Raw genomic sequence first — 21,939 nt, forward strand, 5'->3', positions numbered from 1 at the left:
GAGTTGTGGGGGTTGATGTGTGGGAGGGGGTATGGGCTCTGGGTCAGCCAGAATGCCTCCATTGGCTCCCGTTCCGGCCCAGCCCTCACTCCATCCTTCTTCACAATGCAGCCAGGGGCTCAGAGCCCTATATTAGCATAGTAATGTTTCTGGAAGCCAAAATGATGTCATGAGAATAAAGCATTTAGCACACCTGCGGAGACATTTGAATAACATTCAGAATAGTTCTTACTGCAGGAGCGATGAAAGATCGGAATTGACAAATGGTGTGTGTACCACAGATAAAGAGCATTATTTATATACTCCGCGAAGTTGGAATAAGGCTCTCACTGTCTTTTGAGAAAGATGGCACAATATTTGTGAAGGCTGGGGACCCCACGGCTGGATTTTAGCCATAACTCTCTAGCTCCAATTTTTCTGCAACTGCCTGGTGGGTCGGCAGCCTTTAGTTAGGAACCGGTTCAAGTGAACTTACAGATATGAACTTCCATTTCTATTGTAGGGATTATTTGAATTGGTCAATATTTTAGTCTTTCTCTCTGAATCTGTTTACACTACACTGTTTCTGAGCAGCATCCGTGTGTGCATACTGGCCAAGTCAGTATAATGAAATCATTTTATAAGTGTAGAGTATTTGGGAACATGAACGTGAATAATGCTTTAAGGAGCATTTACTGCATAAAAATCCTTTTCATCTTCCCAGCAATTGAGCAATGTTGAACTTCCAGGGAACTGCTGAAAAATGGACGGGAGTTAATTGGGTGCTATATGTGGCTGAATGTCCCCTTTGACTTATGGGACAAGCACTATTTGCACTAATAGAGGAAATACAATGCCTTCATTGTTTTTGTTTGCCTTTTACTGCCCTTGGGACTTAGAGTTACTCAGTCTTGTCCACCAAGTCTGAATGGTATGTTATCTTTAGTGCATTACGGTCAGTATGTTTTTTCTGTGTAGGGGGCATGATTTACCATCTTATTTTTTCCTATCTATATTTGTTTTTTTTTTAATATTAAATGCAATATTTGAAGTCATGTAAACCTGAATGTGATGATGCAGAGTCGGGTGAATAGTGCAAAAGAAAATCCGACCAATAATTTGAAATCTTGCATGTTTTTGCCTAGGCGAGTGCTGGCTTTTTGTGTTTGCTTTCTGTGATCTCATGGGGAATTAAGTTTCAAGAATAAAAATTTTGAACAAAGTGAATTACAAGTTGCTTGTATGAGGCATCATGGAAAACAACATTTAAACACACCTGCACAAGTATTTCCACCAGAATTCCTTACAAGTGTATGTAGTCCTGGAATAACAACACCACAATGCAACGTGTTTGTGTGTTAACGCACTGGACTAGTTTGCAGGAGATTTGGGGCCTGGCTCTCCTAGGTCCATTGCGGATATTCACCATGGCTGTACGCATGTGAATAGTCTTGGTGAAGTTATTGTTATTCCTTTTTGATCTGAGTGGCCAATCACAGTTCGGGGCTGTGGGGATTTTCCACTGGGAAGCAGAAACGAATGATGGAGTCTGGTATTTCCTTTGATGCAGTCTAATTTATTTACTAATGTATTTATTAACTCCACCCATCACACGGTTTAACCCAGCTCGTAACACCAGTCATCAATGTATTCATGTACGTGAGCTGTTTAGCTGATACTGGAATGAACACTATATAGAAAAATCTATAAACAAACAAGAATTAATTAATCAGATCAGCCACAATTAGTTTAGACCACTTCAGATATCTTTAATCAATCAATCCATAAACATTGAAAAGATATCAAATTAAAAAAATCTACCCCACTTTGAAACCAGTTTGAGTCTCACTGTTGCAAATCACATTTAACAGGGTACATCACGTGTGTGCTAGGGGTTTACACAGATCTGTTTCCATCAGCGTAACTACACCAGTGCAAAAAAAACCCCAAAACAAATCAAACCCAATATAGACAAGCCCTTGGTAATAAACAAGAGTGAGAAGTCCAGTGGGGGCGTCTCCAAATCTTCCTGGACTTCATTTCTTGTTCCCTTTGCTTAGGCTCCTCCTGGTTAGTTTTAATGGTTTCTGCAGTGTACCTCTGGCTGGGCTGGCAAGAGAGTGGTATCCCTCAATCTGACGCAAGTGCACCTCTATAATTAGACATCAGGGAATGCTACAGAAGGAAATAGTCAGCCCTATCCTTGCCCCAGGAGACTGTCTGTCACCTCTGCACCACAGCCTTCACCTGCCTGAGAGAGCAAGGGATTGATAAATATAAATGTAAACATGCACACACAGAATTGGATACGGTAAAAAGCCCAGTGACAACTAGCAAAGGCGGTGGTGTCCTCTGAGGGCTGTGATGTCATTTGAGGCACAGTATTTCACTGGAGCAAAAAACCACAGCCCTCAAGTCCACACTGCCCACAAGTCCATATTTCCTGGCATTCTCAAGCGCGGACCTGAGGGCTGTTAAAGTGCTGCACAGCACTGGCTCCTCACACTGTTTGTGACTGCCATCTTGGACTTGCTTCTCATTGGGTAGAAATCCCCGTAGTCATCACTGAAACTTTTACAGCTTGATTTTATGTATGTTTAGTAGAAGAAACCTGACTGTCCAGTGAATCTAAGCCGTTGGCTCTGAGTGTGTGTTTGCAGTTGCTTTGTACACTTTACATGCTTAGCTTTATTGTTTGTGAAAGGCTAAGGACTGGATTGCTTCCCTAAACCAGCTCCTTCACCCCACTGAAGTGAAACGGAGACCACAGAGGAGCGAGTTATGGCATTGAGGGCAGCAGAATACAGGGGAGTGGGCAAGGTTTTTAGCCAATGGGAGGGCGTAGAAGCAGTACATTTCCGATCTGTTGTAGAGAACGTAGAGGCAGCCAAGATGCATGCGTTGGAAATGGGTGGAAATGACCCTGAGGAAGGAAAGATGGTGGCACTCTGTATGCCAATACAGAGAGGAGAAGGAGGAGAGGCTTTAGGAGGCAAGAAGAGGATTTAGGGATTCTTAGTGATCTCAGAAACTATTATTTATTATTAATCATGTTTATTCTGGTAGTGCCTAAGGACCAACAAAGAATAGGTCTCCACAGCGTAGGTGCTGTACAGACATGGAGTAGTAGAGAGACCCTGCCGCAAATACATATACCTAGACAAGACAGACACAGGGTGAACTACTCTCCTGTGATGGTCTCCTAATAGCATGAGGACACTTCAATATACACTCAGTTATACTTCAGTTACCCAAATAATATCTTTCTTACCAGCCTGGTCCAGCTCCTATTCAAGACAGTGGGAGTCATTGCACGGACTTGAGGGGCAGTTGTTATCAAGCTATCCATCCACAGATGATACATTAGCAGCGTAACATTTATGCAGGTCCAGATTGTAATCCCCTTATTCACACTGATGGGCGCTTACTTCCCCGAGTAGTCCTGAGTGAATAGTGACTTCTTTCCCATGTGATTAAGGCGTTTACAAGGTAGCACATACCATGGTGCCCATCCTGACAAAATGAGCAAGTATGTTGTTCTCATTCTAATGCAATTTGAAGGAATCTGTGGCATGAGGGGGGAAGCATTTTGGGGGGGGGGGGGGAAATCCCACTGCAAGATTTTTTTTAAAACCCTCAAGTTCACTGTCAGAAACCATGGATTTCAATTTAATTTTATCATTTGCTTTTGTTAAGTAACAGAAGCTTAATTAAGTTCCTTCTTAATGTAATAAAGCAGTAGGGCCAAATATAGGTCAGTCCCAAGTAATAGTTTCATTGTGTTGTCAGCTGTTTAACTGATGCTCAAGTGTTAAATACAAATACTGGATTCTAAAAAAAAGCTAAGTGGTGTTTTCCATAGGTTCCAAGGCTGGAAGGGACCATTGTGATCATTGAGTCTGACCCTGTCTATCACACAGGCCAGAGAAGTGCCCCAAAACAATCCCTAGAGCAGACCTTTTTAGAAAAAAAAAATCTAATCTTGATTTTAAAATGGTCCGTGATGGAGAATCCATCCATAGCCCTTGGTAAGTTGTTCTAAAGGTTAATTACTCTCACGCTTAAAAAATGTATGCCTTATTTCCAGTCTATCTCCAACTTCCAGCTTGTATTCTACCTTTTTCTGCTAGATTAAAGAGCACATTGTTAAATATTTGATTCCCATGTAGGTACTTATAGACTGTGATCAAGTCACCCCCTAAACTTCTCTTTAAGCTAAATAGATTGAGCTCCTTTAGTCTGTCACTCTAAGGCAGGTTTTCTAATCCTTTAATCAGTCTCGTGGCTCTTCTCTGAACCCTCTCCAATTTATCAACATCCTTATTGAATTGTGGGCACCAGAATGAGACACAGGATTCCAGGAGCATTGCTACTTTTGAACCTAGTTACTCAACAGTGAGGTTCTGAGATTGCTGGATGTCCAGTGCTCTTTAATTACTCACTTGTGGAATCACTTGTTTTGCTTGACCAGCTAGTATTAAAATTTTTCAGTAATAAGTTTCTGCTTTTGTTTCTGAATAACTGATGCTGAAGTTGTTATGTCAGTAAGATTCACAGGACGGCATGCTTGACAAAAAGGATGGCATTATCTGTTAATATAACACAAGAATTCTCCAGATATCTTGCTATCACTCTCTTTCATTAAATGTGAAAGTTAGAGACAGAAACGATACTATATTTTGTTCCAGGTCTGCTTCTGACATTCCAGAGCTCAGTCTACCTATCAAGCACCCACCATTCTTCTCAAAAATATTTCCTTCTTTCTCTGAAGTGTGGGATTTCCCCCCAAAGTTATAGGGTCTGTAAGGCAGTACAGTGGAGTGTCGGTCGTGCACCAGTGACAGGCTTCAGGTTCAATGTCCTGCATTATGATCAGAGCTCGGAATTTGATAGCACTGGAGGAGAGTTGTGAGTTCCCACTTGCCAACAGGGCACAGGTCTGTCTTCTAGCACTGGGAGATGGGTGTGAGAAATTGGCCTCCAAAATGCGTGACAATAACGGGTAGAGAGGTCATTTTTCAAAGTTTCCAAAATTAATATTATAATTGCTCTCTCTCCATATTGGACCCACTGCTCCAAGGCACCTAAAATTTCAAATACATTTAACCAAAACCCCAGCATAGATGTGAAAGACGATGATTTGTGGAGTTATGTGGTTAATTTATCATGCGCCTTTGCCCTCTAATCCAACTCCGCAGGACTTATGTTAGTAGGCCTGCGTGGCTTCCAGCAGTCACCATTTTAGAAAGTCAACCTGGCACAGAAATGTTTTGTCCCCTCCAATTTAGAATTTCCAGTTCCTGCCCCAGTTGCATCTGTCTAAGGCTGGGATGAGTGAGATTCAGTACTGATCCAGTGACAGCTTTTTCTTTCCATAAACATATCAGGGCTGGATTACCAGAAGAGCTCAGTTTCCATTCAGGCACCTGAACGAAACGAGGAGGTTTGCAAAAAAACAGTCACTGCCCAGGAGCTCTCGTGTGGGAAGTCCTGTGTACTGAGCCCTCTTGAAAAGCTACTTTATTTAGGTGCCTAAATGGGAACTGAACCCTATTGAAAGTCCAGGCCCGGTTGTGGGAGATGAGCTTTTCTGAAAACGTGGACTTCAACGTTTCATTTTCCCAAGGACAATTTAACGTTGCATGTATAGGATAGTATTTAATTGTCTATAGCATTTAGAATATGTTTTGCAAAACTCAGCCAACTAAAGAAAAAACATCCTTGAGGTTTTCCAAGGCCTCCAAGGTTTTATTGTTCCTAGTTGGTGTTATCTCACAAAGGTTCAGTTCAAAAGTCCCCTTAGCTATCAGATTGTTCTCACCAGGGCATGTCTGTCTGTCTGTCTATTTTACACTCTATGCGGAGAGTTACACTGTGTGGAACAAGCCTGCCCTTACTGGAAGGGTGAACAGGTCGGGTGAGGGGATGGCCATCCAAGTATGGTGCAAAAGGCATCTTAGGGCCTAGGGCAGGCTAGGTCCAGGCACACTAGGGGAGGGCACTCTGGTGGGTGGTCACAGTCGGTAGGCATGTGTGATGCCTGGCTTCTCTCAGTGTTCTATTGAGTGCCTCAGAGGAAAGCGGTTTCGTTACTGCTGGGCAGAGGCTCTCGACAAAGAGGCTCCCAAGCTGCCGTGTGCATGCTCAGAAGATTCTACCTGTGGGCACAAAGTAGATGACTACCTTTTAGACAGTGATAGTTTCAAATAACTCTGCTAAGGTTAAAGATAATCTACCCTTCACTTATCCAAATCTTTTGACGTGGCTGAACTGAGATGGAAAGCCCATGTGCACATCCCCATAGACACAGGCCGCACTTTATTTAACAACTATAGTGCCACACAGATGTCTTCCCTTCGATCCTAAATTTCTTGGGGGGCGGGGGGAGTTACCTAGCTTTGCCTTTCTGGACTATGGGCTTTGTTTGTTTATACTCCATCTACTCAGTTATTGGATCAAGTTTGAGCTGGCGTTCAATACAAATGAGTTTAGCCTAAAGCATACTTTACCCGGCAATCTAGAGGTGGAAGGTTAGTACATTAAACCCGCTCACACAAATGTTCATAGTACACTTGGATACTATGTTTTCAACCCAGAAGTGCCCTTTAATGTTTCTCTGTCCTTTTGCAGTCTTTGCTGATTGGAAGGAGGACACACATGACTGGTGACCAATTACAGTGCGATAAAAAAACGGCAACAGAGCTGCCAGTAATTAATTGTGGCCAGACTATTTTTTAAACCTTACGTCCCCAAAGTGACACATTAATCCACAGAAATGCAGTGGAAAGAGTGTCTGTCTTCCTCCCTTTTGTTAATGATATTACTGAGAGAACATCGCCTTTTATGAACAATACTTTGACAATCTCATGTTCACTGTTACTTTTAATTAAATTAGAGTATAATTAACTTTCACTGATGAAAGAGGGGAGGGGAAAAAAAACCCAGTAGCCTTCCCTTGAGAGTGACAACAAAGGAAAATTGAGTCCTTTTTTCATCCCTCCTTATGGACAGATCAGAATGCTTACCATAACTAGCCCTTTCTATCCACACATGCACACTTAAGAAATGGCTGGAAACTCAGGAATGAGAAAACACGAGATAAAATGTTTGAGTTGCCATGACGGAGAGCCATTGAACGAGGTGCAAAGTATGCTGCCCCCTCCTCCCAGTGTATTTACTTACTTTTAGATTCATGGCCAGCTCTTAGACAAATGTGAGGTGCTCCCTGCAGACAAGGTTGGCTCTCATTAGGAAGTGCCTTTGCTGTCACTTGAGTCAATATAAGATGGATCAACTAGTGGAGTCTTTTGGTTCTTAACTCCTCAGCTGTAGAAGCTGGGTCTTTCCAGCTGTGAGTGGCATGTTCATTATCTCAGGATATGGGGGGCAGAACGAATGCTATTGTACCTCTCTATCAAGTGACCTATAACTCAACATTAGCTCCAGATTAGAGGTTGCTGCCCACTCAGCAGATACGGTGGGAGTTATGTTAGTGGTGGGGTTGGGGGTTGAAAGTAAAAAGAGAATCTTTGTAGGGAAAACAAAGCTCTGAAAGGCTTGTTATCTCCGCTCTCGGATTGTACTGTGAATATGTGTAAAGTATATTTTTTTATCTGAGTGCTACTGAAGTTGACAGTGTGGGAATGAGAGAGCTAGTTAGCTTGATACATAGATATGTGAAAAGCTAGGGTGCGCTTTAAAAAATAGGCGAAGTTAGTAGTATTGTTGCAGGTCACTGAGCAAAAATCTTTCATACAATGGTGCCCTGTTTCTTTGAAAAATCCAATGCCACTTGCACTGTTTAAAAATAAACTTTCCTTGTGCCAAAATCATGCTCAGCTTATCTGGGCATGGGGAGCAAGGGGGCATGGGGAACAAGAGGGCATAACCCTATACTGCCATACAAAGCAGCCATGCTCTGGGGCTCCACGGAGATGGTTGTTCTGTTCTGCAGGAAGCTGGAACAGAGGGGACCAACTTGCATGGGGACAGCAGTTTTGGAGCTGCTTGGGGTGATGGTGGCAAGTTCATGGAAATACATTCCTTGTTCCCCTAACTGCCTAACACTGATCCTGGTGCTGGCTGTCACCCAGCTGGGGAGCCCTGGAATCGCAGCAGGCCATGGTCTGTGTAGCTCCAGCGGATCAGGTGCGGGAGGAAAAGAGACGGAATGGAGCAGGATGCCTCTGTTGTGCTGGGAATTTGGTTAGCCACTAGGAGTGGAATCTTCTCCTCTTCCCCTTTCCAATTATCAGGCATGTGCCTGTCTCTGACTTGGTGGACCCCATCTAAGATCATGGTCTCACATCTTATTTAGAGCCCTCTCTCCATGATGTTCTCCTTGAGAATTTGACCCAGTCTCTGCCTCTTACCACCCAGTGGCAGGTAGGGCAGTCAGGCTGGATGGTCATGGACTCTACCACGCCGAGCTGCTGGGGAGGGAGCAGCATGCATCTGTCATTGGCTTGATTGTGAGGGGATGCTGTCGCAGAACCTGTGAGAGATTGTGGGTCGGGTATGAGGCAGGAGAGAATGAGTCAGTGGGAAGGAGGGTGTGTGTGGCATTTTGCTGGAGGAAACAGGAGAGTGTGTGAGAGAGGATGAAGATGCAGAGAGCACAGAGAGTTTGGAAAGGAATGATGGCGGGAGAGAGAGGAGAGTGAAAATGTGAGTGGAGGCGGAAGAGAACACAACAGAGGGAAAGGATATTAAGCATGTTTTACTTAGTAGAAAGGGTAGATGCAAAATGATGCAATACCTCGCCAAATTTAAGTTTGTTTGTGTTTCTAAATGAATGGGATGAAATGTTGTGCTTTGAAAGTGGATTCAGCTAAACAGGATCAAGGCACTCTTATTCCAGAATAAGAGTGTTCACACATGGAGTTAATCAGGAATAACACCATGTGTAGACAAGCCCTATTTAGTTTGGTCCCCATGGAAATACTCATCCAGAGGTATTTTGTTACAGAGTCTGGAGTCTGGATCACTTGTGGCTTGGGCTGTCTCTCTCTCTCTCTCTCTTTTAATTTTTTTTTTTTTAAGTCTTATGTAACAAACCGGGGCTGAAGGTAGATGAAGGAAAAACTTGCTCAAGTAAACCCAACAAGACTTAACAGCAATCAAAATAATGCATAATTGTGATTCTTTCATTAGGACTGGATTTTTTATTTTTGGCATATTTCTACAGAGAGCCTTGAAGAGGCTGCAGTTAGTTCATTTTGATCCTGTAAGAAGAGGGCTATCCAAAAGCGCTAGGCACCCTGATAGATAATTAAACCTGTCAATAAAAAAACAACAAAATGCAGCAGGTAGCAAGACTCTTGTGCAAACATTTTACATCCCTGATCGTTATACCTCAGGAAAGGTTAGGAAGTCAGCTGTTCTGTGCTGAGAAAGAGCAACATAAAAGGACCATTCATAATGAAGAAAATGTTAGAGAATATCATCTCCCTGTCACCACCCCCTCCCCTTTCATCCTTTGGAGGAAAAAACAACAACAACCATTTCTGCTTAGGGATTCTTTGTTTCTGAAAGCTAAACACAAACAGAGACTTTCCATTTGCTTTTGAGCTGCACGTTATTGAAAGGAAATGTGGTGAGTCAAAGACTTTTCTCCTCACTTGTGTTCCCCCGCACGCCCCCTCCCCCCATGTGCAGGCCATCATTTGAACTCTATTTAGACGCCTATTTTGAGTGAAATTTCTCTTTGCTTCCTATTTACTTTCTCCAGGCTATTATTTTCTCCCCCCTCGGTCCTCCCTAAAGGGTTGATTTGGAAATATCACATATTGACAGGGGAGAATGCACTCCTAGCTGACTTATTGACTGTGACAGCTTCTTTGCTAAGGTAGCCATCCAGAGAGGAGATTTTGTGTTTCAGAGAGGGAAAAGGATATCTTGCAGCGTTGCCATGAAGGATAATGAATTAAGCCTCTCTCTTACTGTAAAACCATTAGAAAAGTAAAATAGGCCTCGAGAAACAGGCTTGGATATTGATGTCTCAGCTATATTTGTGTGTCTGGTCATGTGGAGCCCGCCCTTCCTTTGCAGAAATATGAAGTTTTCTGGGATTTGCAATAATGAATGCAGACATGCTGTCTTGGCAAGCACACGTAGACATTAAAGAGGTCTCCTGTTATAAACATCAGTAAATAGAAGATACCCAAAGTTACAAATGGATACCCATACTGGTAGTGACACCTATGGTTAGAATCGCCAAACACTTTCTAGTATAAACCTCTGTTTTCAGTCACTTACAACTTTGCTGAATTTTAACCATTTGGGCTTAAATTCTCCATGCTGGGTCTGTGTCTCCGACTGATTTTAATGTGAAAGATCCAGCAAAAATAGTTCAGCTACATGGGAGAGCAAAGTTGGGAAAAATATATATTTTTGGCTATGTTAAATAAAAAAATCCAACAATTTCTTTGAGGAGGTTTAGCAACTCCAGGATTTGGCATAAGAACTTGAAATTTGGCAGGGGAATGGTAGTGAGGACATGTAATTTTGTTGTCTCCCCCCAGCCCCCCATGAAAATCCCTCCAGATTAAGCTAAATTATAAACCTCTGAAATTGCTATACTCAATGGGGTTTGGTAGAGACTTGCTGCTAAAACCTCTGAACGCTCCACAGGCACTGAGCATGCGCCATTGCTGGAGACTGCTCTAATTTACAGGAGTATTAACTTGCTGCTCATAGGATTCTCTACAGTTCTGAATTGCTGGAGCGTTCTGTTCTCTGGCCACCTGCTCTCTCACTCCCGGCATGCACCCACGCCCAGGGCTGGGCAGGGCAGGTCAAGCAGGCAGGTTCCACGGTCTTTTAGGTCACCTTACATTCTGTGCGGACTGACAGAAAATACCATCTCAAAAATCAACAGCTCTCCTTGCGCACTTTGTGAACCACACCCCTGTCAGAGTGACCACATGAGCCCACCTCCAGGGAAAGGGGTGAGGGCAATGCATGCATAACGTGTACCAGAATCTACGGGCAGGGCCGGCTCTAACTTTTTTGCTGCCCCAAGCAGCAAAAAAAAGCACCCCGCTCACTCTCACCCACCCTCACTCACTCGCTCATTTTCAACAGGCTAGCTCAGGGGGTTGGGAACTGGGAGGGGTTGAGGGCTCCAGCTGGGGGTGCAGGCTCTTGGGTGGGGCCTGGGATGAGGGGTTTGAGGTGTAGGACGGGGCTCTGGGCTGGGGGGTGGGGTGTTGGGGTGTGGGAGGGTGTATGGGCTCTGGGTTGGGTGTGCGGACTCAGGGGTGGGGCTAGAAATGTGAGGTTTGGACTGTGGGAGGGGGCTTCCGGCTGGGGCAGGGGGGCTGAGGTGTGGGGGTGTCAGGGCTCTGGCTTGGGATCTGCGTTCTGGTGTGGGGCTGGGGATGAGGGGTTTGGAATGCAGCAGGGGGCTTGGAGTGGGGGTAGTGCATGGAGCCACCTGGCCACCCCTGCGAGCCACTGGACATATTGCCGCTTCCGGGAGTCACATGGAGACAGGGCAGGCTGGGAGCTGGCCTTAGTCCTGCTGCACCACCAACCGGACTTTTAGTAGTGCCCCCACGGTCCCTTTTTGACTGGGCATTCCGGTCAAAAACCAGACACCTGGCAACCCTAGTACTCCAGGAAGTGAGGGCAGCCTTATCGCCCATCTCCACCTCGAGCAGGTTCCTCAAGAGGGTGTTCCCCACCCACCCCTCAGCCCGGGCTCTCCAGACCTTTTCACTGTGCTCCTGCCCCGTAAGCCCCACCAACCGACCCAGATGCACACCTCGAGCCGGCTGCGCAACCTGCAGCTAGTTTGCTTCTGAACCGCGCCAAGGGCAAATCTGGACACGCTCATGTGCGATACTCTCCTCATGTCCCACCCGGACACTAAGTGGCGGGACCTGTTGCCACCTATTGAGGTGAGGAACCCTGGTGGGCCAGCCTATATTCCGCCGGGAATATTAGTTGATGGCTCCTTCATGGAGCCGTGACCATGGGCGTGTACCTGGTACAGTTCACCTCTATCCCTGATGCCTATTCCTTCTGCGGCATGAGGGAGTCCCTAGCACATGCCTACCTTGAGTGCGCCAGGTTGCAGCACCTTTTCTGGATCCTTCTGGGACCCAGGTTTGCATTTTTGGCTGCACTTCTCCCCACACCTTACACACTCCATCCGCAGCCCCACCAAGCTGTGAGACGTCCTCGTCAACCTACTCTTAGTGCTGGCCAGAGCGGCCATCTATAGCACCCAGGAGAGAAGGTTGGCTGAGGGGTTCTCTGCGACTGTGGGGCCTCTTTCTGTTCCTCTCTCCATTCACGTATCCAGGCAGAGTTCCTCTGGGCGGCGTCCGCTTGCTCCCTTGACACATTTGAGGAGCAGTGGGCAGGGCCAGCTCCAGGTTTTCTGCCGCCCCAAGGGGGAGGGAAAAAAAAGCCGTGGCAGCGAGATCTCGCCGCTCCACTCTTCAGTGGCAATTCGGCAGAGATCCTTCACTCCGAGAGAGACTGGGGGACCCGCCGCCGAAGACCCGAACATGCCACTCCAATAGCGGCCGGAGTGCCGCCCCTTGGTATTGGCCGCCCCAAGCACCTGCTTCTTTAGCTGGTGCCAGGAGCCGGCCCTGGCAGTGGGTGCTGCCCGGGGTTCTCTACTCAATGTCCCCTTCAGGTTCCCTACTTTTGACCCTTTGACCCTCACACTTGTCCTTGTTATTTTTTCTGTTGTCCCCTGTATTCATTTGAGTCCTGGGCTCCTCCCCTTAGGCTGAGGGAGGGGCCTTTAGCTCCTGGAACCCAATAGATCTCTCTGCTGCTGCATATATTTCACAGCCACTTTTCTTTCTTCTGTACCTTTTCTGCAGTGATTGTGGCAGTTCAGTTCAGCTGGACAGGCAACCAGTGCGCTTAGTGGTTTTGAGTCTAAAATGATTAATTCTGAAAAGCCACACTTTAGGATTGATCTTCTATTTTATGCCATCTTTGCATTTCGGTAGTAACAAATGTATTGCCTCAAACTTGGTTAACCTCTCACTAATACTGAGCCAATGCTACTAATGCCTTGTGTTCCTGCAAAGACTTAAAATAAACATTACCTTGCAGAATATCCTTTTTTTAATGTCTGCAATGTCAATACTGTGTTTCTTCCCCATCCCCACCAAAAGATGACCTTGTCACTTAAAAAGCATAAGCATGTTCATAAAGAAAAGCCATGCAAATGCAGCCAAGGGAAATGGTGCTTTTTAAAGCCTGAACCAGGGGAAACAAACTGAGTTGAGCCCTGCAGCTAGTTCGGAATCTGACTGAACTGAAATGCTTCCTTCAGTCCCACTGCCTACAGCACAAGCAAACACCAAATGTATATGCACTGTTTCATGTTAACAGCCTAGAAACGCTTTTTGAAGTGGAACAAGGAATTGTTCTACGGAAATGTACTCTAGATGTAGGTGTACGATTTATAGTTAGTGCATTTGTTATGTTAGATCGGCACAACTCTTTTGGGGTAAATATTTGTCCACATTTTGAATAACATTAATGGATACATCGAGAGATTGGGGTGGGGGGAATAGCTGGAGTGAAGTGCTACTAAATAATGGTATTTCTTATAACTGAGGAAAGGACTCTTTTTTTTTTTTTTTTTGCATTAATTATGGGTGATTCCTGTTTTGGATGCTCAAATGAAGGCCTGATTTTCAGAAGAGCTTTGAGTGCACTGCTCCCTCGAAAATCAGGGTCCAGCTATCTCAAGTTGGGTTGCACTTTAGCAAATGCAGACTGCTCAGATTTTACTTTCTACTTTCCCAGCTCTCAGGTGAAAACCAGAGAGCAAATTGGTTCTATGATGACTGACTCCAAGGGTCTGATGAAGAGCACTTTTGTACTACGATCTGGATACTAGGATCTGACTGCCCTGTCTCATCTCATCTGTAGGCATTCATCCCTGGGCAAAGTGGGTTCAACACTCTAGAATTCTAATCTGGAATCATTTTACCCTCTTTGCACAGCTATAAATGACCGCACAAGACCAAGGCAACGGAGAATCAGGCATTAGATTTCTTGCAAAATGGAAAAGTAATGGTGTCTGAAACTTCCCTGCACTTCGAACTTGTGTACATATGGAGTCATTCCTGATTAACTATCTCTGAGTAACTCCACGTTGGGACTCTTTTTATTCCAGAATAAGTGTGTCCCCATATGGAGTTACTCAGGGATAGTTAATCAGGGATAACTCCATGTGCAGACAAGTCCTAAATCACAGCAGTGATTAAGTGTGTGGTGTTCCCAGTGAAGGGGTGAGATTGGCATTCTCTCGGCTGAGTGAGACAAGACCCCACTCCCCCTTCACCTTCCCCTGTCCATGCTAGGGAGTTAAAGTGGGAGAAAAATGACTGCAGGTAGAAATATGCATTTTTTTGGGGAAAAAAGACGACTTAATAAAAGATTACAGCTCCCTGTCAGATCTCATAGCAAATGGAAATAAAGAAAGCTAAAAGCACCTTAAGTACTCCTTTGATGCTCACAAGTCTTCAAACTCGGTTTGTAAAATGCTGTGACTTAGCAGCTAACAAAATGGGTATTGTTTATCTATACTAGTGAAATCGTCTATCCAGCTTCGCAAATCCCCTCTGATCCCCTCCCGCGCTCATTCTCAGCTTGCATGGTGTTAGAACAATTGAAGAAGGGGAAAAAAAATTAAGATCCCCCACTGTGCAAATATTTCTTTGGAGGAGGCAGACGAGGTTATTTAGTCTGGGAGAGCCGCCATGTTTGGAAATGTATTCTGTTGACTTGTTTTCCATAACAGCTTAGCTCAGCCGTGATCTGGACTTGGATATGAAGAGCTTGAGAGCAGGGTCAAAGAGTGGCTAGTTTGCGATATGCCCTCATATTGTTGGCTAGTTCTTATTGGAAAGGGTCTTTTTCTACCTGTCCTCCAGATGAGAGATTGTCAAAACCACAGATAAAACAGAGAGCCATCTGCTGTGATGCTGGGGCATTCCAGTCTGAACCAGCTGGAGCAAGGGAGAAGATCCTAAGATCAGACATGTAGAGCTGAAAAGCTGGGCATCCCAGACTTTTCCAGTTTAGGGTCAGGCGGCCACTTGGAGAAGATCATGTACACATGAACAAGCAGGAATCAGTCACTGGGGTAGAGCCCAAGCAGGGCAGAAGGACAAATGCTGTGAATAGAAGTAGGAAACCACAGGAGCAGAAGTGGAAGTTATGGGGATAAAAAGGGAACCAGAACATTTTCAAAGGATGTTTTCTTAAATAAGTATGGGGGCCACTAGAGGTTTTTATCCCATCTCTGGTGAGGTTTAGGTGATTTTGTCTCTCTCACCTTCTAAACATCTGGGAGCCCAGGTGGAACTGTCCCTGGCAAAGTGTTTTAAAGGTCACTAAGAATGCAGTGGAGCTAGAGAATGAAAGCAAGGGAGGGAAGCTGAGGTCGGGTGGAGGAAGAGAGACAAGGAGAAAGGAAGAGGAATACATTTAGAGAGAGGAAGAGAACTTTGCAAGGCAGAGAACAGGGAGGCGAGCGCTAGGAATCAGATATTGAGGAAGGATAGTCCGGTGCTTAGCGCACTAGCCTGAAACTCAGAGACCGGAGTTCCATTCCTTTCTCCGCCACTGGGTCGCTCTGTAATACCAGGGTATAAAATATATTGGAAGGACAGAACAGGTCGTGCTGGTGGGGGAATGGCACTATATGTGAAAGAAAGTGTTGAGTCAAATGAAGTAAAACTCTTAAATGAACCAAACTTTACCACAGAATCTCTATGGATAGTAATTCCATGATTTAATAATAAGAACATAGCAGTAGGGATATATTACCGACCACCTTACCAGGATGGTGAAAGTGACTTAGAAATGCTCAAGAGATTAGAGAGGCTATAAAAATTTTAAAAAATCAATAATAATGGGGGATTTCAACTATCCCCATATTGATTGGGTACATGTCACCTCAGGATGGAATGTAGAGATAAAGTTTCTGGACACTTTAAATGAATGCTTCTTGGAGCAGCTAGTCCTGGAACCCACAAGAGGAGAGGCAATTCTTGATTTAGTCATAAGTGGAGCACAGGACCTGGTCCAAGAAATGAATATAGCTCACTTGCTTGGTGATAGTGACCATAACATAATAAAATTTCACATCCCTGTGGAGGGAGGAGGGGGACACCAAATAAATCCACCGTTGTAGCATTTAATTTCAGAAAGGGGGACTACACAAAAATGAGGAAGTTAGTTAAAGAGAAATTAAAAGGCCAAAAAGTGAAATCCCTGCAAGCTGCATGGAAACTTTTTAAAGACACCATAATAGAGGCTCAATTTAAATATATCCCTCAAATTAAAAAAAAAAAAAAACAGTAAGAGAACCAAAAAAGTGCCACTGTGGCTAAACCACAAAGTAAAAAAGCGGTTAGAGGCAAAAAGGCATCCTTTAGAAAGTCTAAGTTAAATCCTATTGAAGAAAATAGAAAGGAGCATAAACTCTGGCAAGTGAAGTGTAAAAATATAATTAGGAAGGCCAAAAAAGAATTTGAAAACCAGCTAATCAAAGACTCAAAAAGTAACTGCAAAAAAAAAAAAAATGTAAGCACATCAGAAGCATGAAACCTGCTAAACAACCGTGGGAGGGGGGCACTTGGATGATTTAGATGCAAAAGGAGCACTCAAGGAAGACAAGGCCATTGCAGAGAAACTAAATGAATTCTTTATATCAGTCACTGAGGCTGAGGATCTGAGGGAGACTCCCAAACCTGAGACATTTTTGTAGGTGGCAAATCTGAGGAACTGTCCCAGATTGAGGTGTCATTTGAGGAGATTTTGGAACAAATTGAAAAATTAAACAGTAATAAGTCACCAGGACCAGATGGTATCACCCGAGAGTTCTGAAGGAACTCAAATGTGAAATTGCAGAATTGCTAACTGTGGCATGTCACCTATCATTTAAATCAGCGTATGTACCAAATGCTTGGAGGATAGCTAATGTGCCATCAATTTTTTAATGGCTGGTAAGCCTAACTTCAGTACCAGGCAAATTGGTTGAAACTACAGCAAAGAACAGAATTATCAGACACATAGATTAACACAATTTGTTGGGGAAGAATCAACATGGTTTTTGTAAAGGGAAATCATGTCTCACCAATCTACGAGAATTCTTTGAGGGAGTCAACAAGCATGTGGACAAGGGTGATCCAGTGGATATAATGTAATTAGATTCTCAGAAAGCTTTTGATGAGATCCCTCACCAAAGGCTCTTAAGCAAAGTAAGCTCTCATGGGATAAGAGGGAAGGTTCTCTCCTGGATCAGTAACTGGTTAAAAGATAGGAAACAAAGGGTAGAAATAAATGGTCAGTTTTCAGAATGGAGAGAGGTAAATAGTGGTGTCCCCTAGGGGCCTGTACTGGGACAAGTACTGTTCAACATATTCATAAATGATCTGAAAAAGGGGATAAACAGTGAGGTGGCAAAATTTGCAGATGATACAAAACTACTCAAGATAGTTAAGTCTAAAGAAGACTGCAAAGATTTACAAAAGGATCTCACAAAACTGGGTGACTGAGGAACAAAGTGGCAGATGAAACTCAGTGTTGATAAATGCAAAGTAACGCACATTGGAAAACATAATCCCAACTATACAATACTATATCAATAGGCAGAAGGTTTAAAACAAACAAAAGGAAGTACTTCTTCACACAGTGCACAATCAATCTGTGGAACTCCTTGCCAGGGGACATTATGAAGGCCAAGACTATAACAGGGTTCAAAAAAGAACTAGATAAGTTCATGGAGGATAGGTCCATCAATGGTTATTAGCTAGGATGGGCAAGGATGCAACCCCATACTCTGAAGTGCCCCTAGCCTCTGTTTGCCAGAAGCTGGGAATGGGTGATAGGGGGATAGGTCACTTGATGATTACCTATTCGGTTTATTCCCTTTCAAGCATCTGACATTGATGATGGACAATTGGTCTGACCCAGTATGGCTATTTTATGTTCTTAATCTGGTGGATGACCCAGTGCTCCCAACCAACCTTTACACTTTGGGAACTAACTAATAGTTATTGCTGGTAATTTATAAGCTACTGTCACACCCCTCCCTCCCTTAATGCTTGATCCTTTTTGTCTGTTTGGTGGTGTCCCAGATTGCACACTGTGCTGGAAGAGAGTGAAAGATTCGCATTTGAATTCAGGACCTATGCTGAGAATGTGTGTTTGGAAAATTGCTGTGCCCAGGATTGCCAACTCTTGCGATTTTATTGCGATTCCCACAGTATTGGGGGCGAGGGTGTTGGTGGTGGTTTTTTTTTTTTTAAAGCACCAGCACCTTGGTTCATTTGCTACCATGAGAAGCTGTGCTTTCACTTATAAAACAAAACAAAAGCAAATTTCTCGCTGGCATGGTTGCAGAGAAAACTTGAAAATATGAAGCGAGTGCATCCCGCAAGGCTATAGAAATCAGAAAGTAAATAAAAAGAACTCACACTTTATTTATTTATTTACATTTCATGATTTTGAAGCCAACCTCCTGATTTTTTTTGAGCCTGACTCATGATTTTGAAGCATACCTTTTACATGCATTATTGTTCTTCTATGTAACATGACGGGGACTGTCCATGAAGCCATAGACACTATGGATTAGCCCAACACTATTGCATTTTGAAAGGCACATTGAGCTCAATAAAAGCTTTTTGTTGGAAGTGAAATTTTGGATTATGTTCAAAGACTCTGCTTGGAAGCCTGCCTGCACACACTGTCCTAACTATCTGTATATCCTTGCCAAGCCACCTGTCTCGCAGTAGCAAGGGTGAGGACAACAAAATTAGCCCTCAAGTTAATACATTTATTCCTCCATTTATATGATAAAAGTAGTCTCTTGTCTGTGACAACCATCGGCTGGCATAAATCTCAATAGGCAAACGTTAGAGCATTCCAGCCCTCTGGATTATCTGTTATCCCGCTAAATTGCCTGATGAGTAGGGTATCAGGTTTTATTAATCTTTCTGTAATTTTTTTTTTAATATTGAGCTTAAGGCACTCAGTAATGAATCAGTTTTAATTTATGGGCTAAAATAAAATCCTCATTAAGGCTGACAAACTGTAGCCTCAGGTAAACGCAAAACATTTCCACTCAGAGCTAAATGAGTTCTGCTCTGGATGCTGGTGCTTCTGCCAATAGAAAGGTGGGGTCAGAGGTCCAATGTCATATTAGAGGAAGAAGCATTTTAGTGAAAGTAACTGCTATGCTCTATCCCCAAGGAATTCTATATCCAGTGTGGAAAGGGAAGAAAACGAAGGAGTATATTGTCATTTTTCCCCCTGAACAAACACTTCTGGAATATTCTGTTTAGAACCACTGTTTGCTAAATTAGTCTGTATCCCAAACACATTAATCAAATATTCCAATAGCTCCTTTAGGAACATACCCAGTGCAAATGTATACTTTGAACTTTGGAGGCACATACACATTTTTCAGTAACACTAAGGGGAGTCAAATGGAGGCCGTATCTCTGGACTCAATACCGCAACCATTTATACATGCAAATAACTTCACTTACGTGATTAGCCCTGCTAACTTCAAAGAGGCTATTTGCCTGAGTAAGGTAGCTCTTGCCTCAATGTGTCTGTAGAATCGGCTCTCCAGTGAGAGCAAGCTTACTTTTGGAAATATGTAATATCTGAGTCACGTGCATTGCAGCTCTGTATGACAAATGTAAATGTACTGTGTGCATTTGGGTGTAAAATACCATTCTTTAGGCATTAAAGCAGAACAGCTCTGTTCTTTAGACTGTTTACTTGATGATTGATTGTTTCTTTCCTGTTTGTCACTGTTTCCAGTCACCTTTTTGAATTATATGTTATTATTCTATAAACGCTATTTAAAGGGACATGGTTGATATGAATATCAGATTCTTGTTCATTTAAAAATATTTGTGTTTAGTTACAACTAATACTAAATCGGATATATGTTGATTTACTCTTTGCACTTTGTCTTGAACAGTGCAACTTAAAGTTACATTAGATTTCTGTTCCCATTAATTTTAGCAAAATGCAGTTGAGTTTGGATTTCCAACATTGACAGAGAGTGTTTTTAAAAAATACAACTCCTGTTTCCAATGAAATAAAAACAACATTAAAACATTTACAAGCAAAGAAAAGCCACAAAATGTTGGGTTTAAATTATGTCAGCATTTTTCAATTAATGGGTACAATAATTTATAATCAAGTCACTGACACAGTCAATGCAGTGCTTTGTTTGTTTAGATTTTAAAGATTGATTATTGTCTTACTGACTATGGATAATCTAGTTCCAAATGTTGGGCCCAGTTGTGTGACTTTGCTAGTCATCCTTGAAAGGGTTGTGGAATTAGGTCTCTTGTCTTTTGAACAAGTGTCTCTATAGTGACGTATCTGTGACCATTTAGTATAATGTAAGGCCCTGATCCCGCAATCACTAAAAGACGTGCAAAAGTGTCTGCAAGATTAGGGCCTAAATAAATTAATCTGTCAAGGCTCATATTCTTATGAATAATCTCGTTGACTTCAATGGGAGCCCCTACAGGTATGAGAGTCTGATTGCGTAGATCCCCTTGTAGGATCAGAACCTCAGTGGATATTTCAGTGCATGCTACATGCTTTACATTTGCTGTTGATGTACGGGGTACACTGAATGGATACACTTCAGACGTTCACTTGTATAACTGTCATACAAAAAAACAATAAAAAGGAAGTCAAAGCTTAAAAAAAGAAATCCCAAACAACTTAAAATTATTAGCTCTCAGTAGCTTAGATGGAACTAAAATGATAAATAATGGGTAAAAAAGCACTTGAGTGACATAAGAGCTTATGCCCCATTTTCAAAAGTGATGTACTCCTACGCTCCATTGAAAGTCAATGAGACTGAGGCAGGGAAATCACTTTTGAAAATGGGACTTAGATGCCTAAGTAACTTGGACTCTTATGAACATTTTACCCAACATCTTCTCCATCTGTATTTTGATTGTCATTGTCTTTGCCTTTCAGATGCAGTAATCGTACACAGTGCGCCGTGGTAGCAGGCCCTGATGTGTTTCCAGACCCTTGCCCGGGAACGTACAAATACCTGGAAGTGCAGTATGAATGTGTTCCTTACAGTATGTATAGCAATATATTTTCACTTCTCATTGATAGAGATCTCATTTTGCTTGCAGATTAGGCCTTGAACCCATGGGGGGAAAAAACAAACCACCACTCAATGGCAAAATTGGCAAAAGTGTATACACCACACCAGATTCAGTTGATGAGGGTTTGAAAATCTCACTCATTGTGTGATGGATGCTCCTGTTAAATGAAACACTACTATTAATTAGGGTGGTTTTTTTTTTATTGCTCACTATACAGTTTTCTGATTGTAATTTGTATATCAAAGTTTTTTAGACTGATCTATGTTATTTTAATTAGTGCCATTTTATCGTTACCTTTTAAGACCCATATTACATCTCCTTGCAGGGACAAGCAAATAGGAAGCTAATTGATGAGAGCATAATGTTGATGGTAGGAATTATGAAACTGTAAGTTTGTGAATTGATTAAGGGAACTTACATGCAGGCCCTGAAAGCCTTACTTTTTTTCTAGGTTTAGAAAAACTTTCATCTGTGGTTGTTGTATTATATTTTTAATAGAGCAAAATCAGCATTACCAAAAAGTAAAGCATGCCTCAGAATTTGCTTTTCATAGCAGCAGGACTCATTTACAATTCTGCTATCAAAAAAATTGTATATCGCAAAGAGGAATATAAATATTTGGTTAGCAATAGTAAAGAATCAAGTCATGCAAAACTAAATCATTTCTCGGTTTCTTACCCTGGATTTCTTAAAGCTCTCAAATTGTGCACCTCAGGGAACAATTTAGGCAAAACTAAAATCACCCCTGGTCTTCCCTAATTAGCTAAATATGTGTGGGATCGAGTAGTGAGAGCCAGCCAGAAAACACTTC

At 42.9% G+C, this 21,939-nt stretch overlaps 1 protein-coding gene across 1 annotated transcript in view; it reads left to right on the top strand.

Annotated features, from left to right (window-relative positions):
* ADGRL3 (adhesion G protein-coupled receptor L3) overlaps positions 1-21,939 on the top strand; it is a gene marked incomplete in the record, with an annotated part of 777,222 nt that overhangs the window by 431,808 nt on the left and 323,475 nt on the right. Inside the window, 1 exon segment of the mRNA XM_034772562.1 lies at positions 20,989-21,098. Within this exon segment, the coding sequence (XP_034628453.1) occupies positions 20,989-21,098 (110 nt within the window).

The sequence above is a fragment of the Trachemys scripta genome, chromosome 5 (genome assembly GCF_013100865.1).
Source record: "Trachemys scripta elegans isolate TJP31775 chromosome 5, CAS_Tse_1.0, whole genome shotgun sequence".
Taxonomy (NCBI): Eukaryota; Metazoa; Chordata; order Testudines; family Emydidae; genus Trachemys; species Trachemys scripta.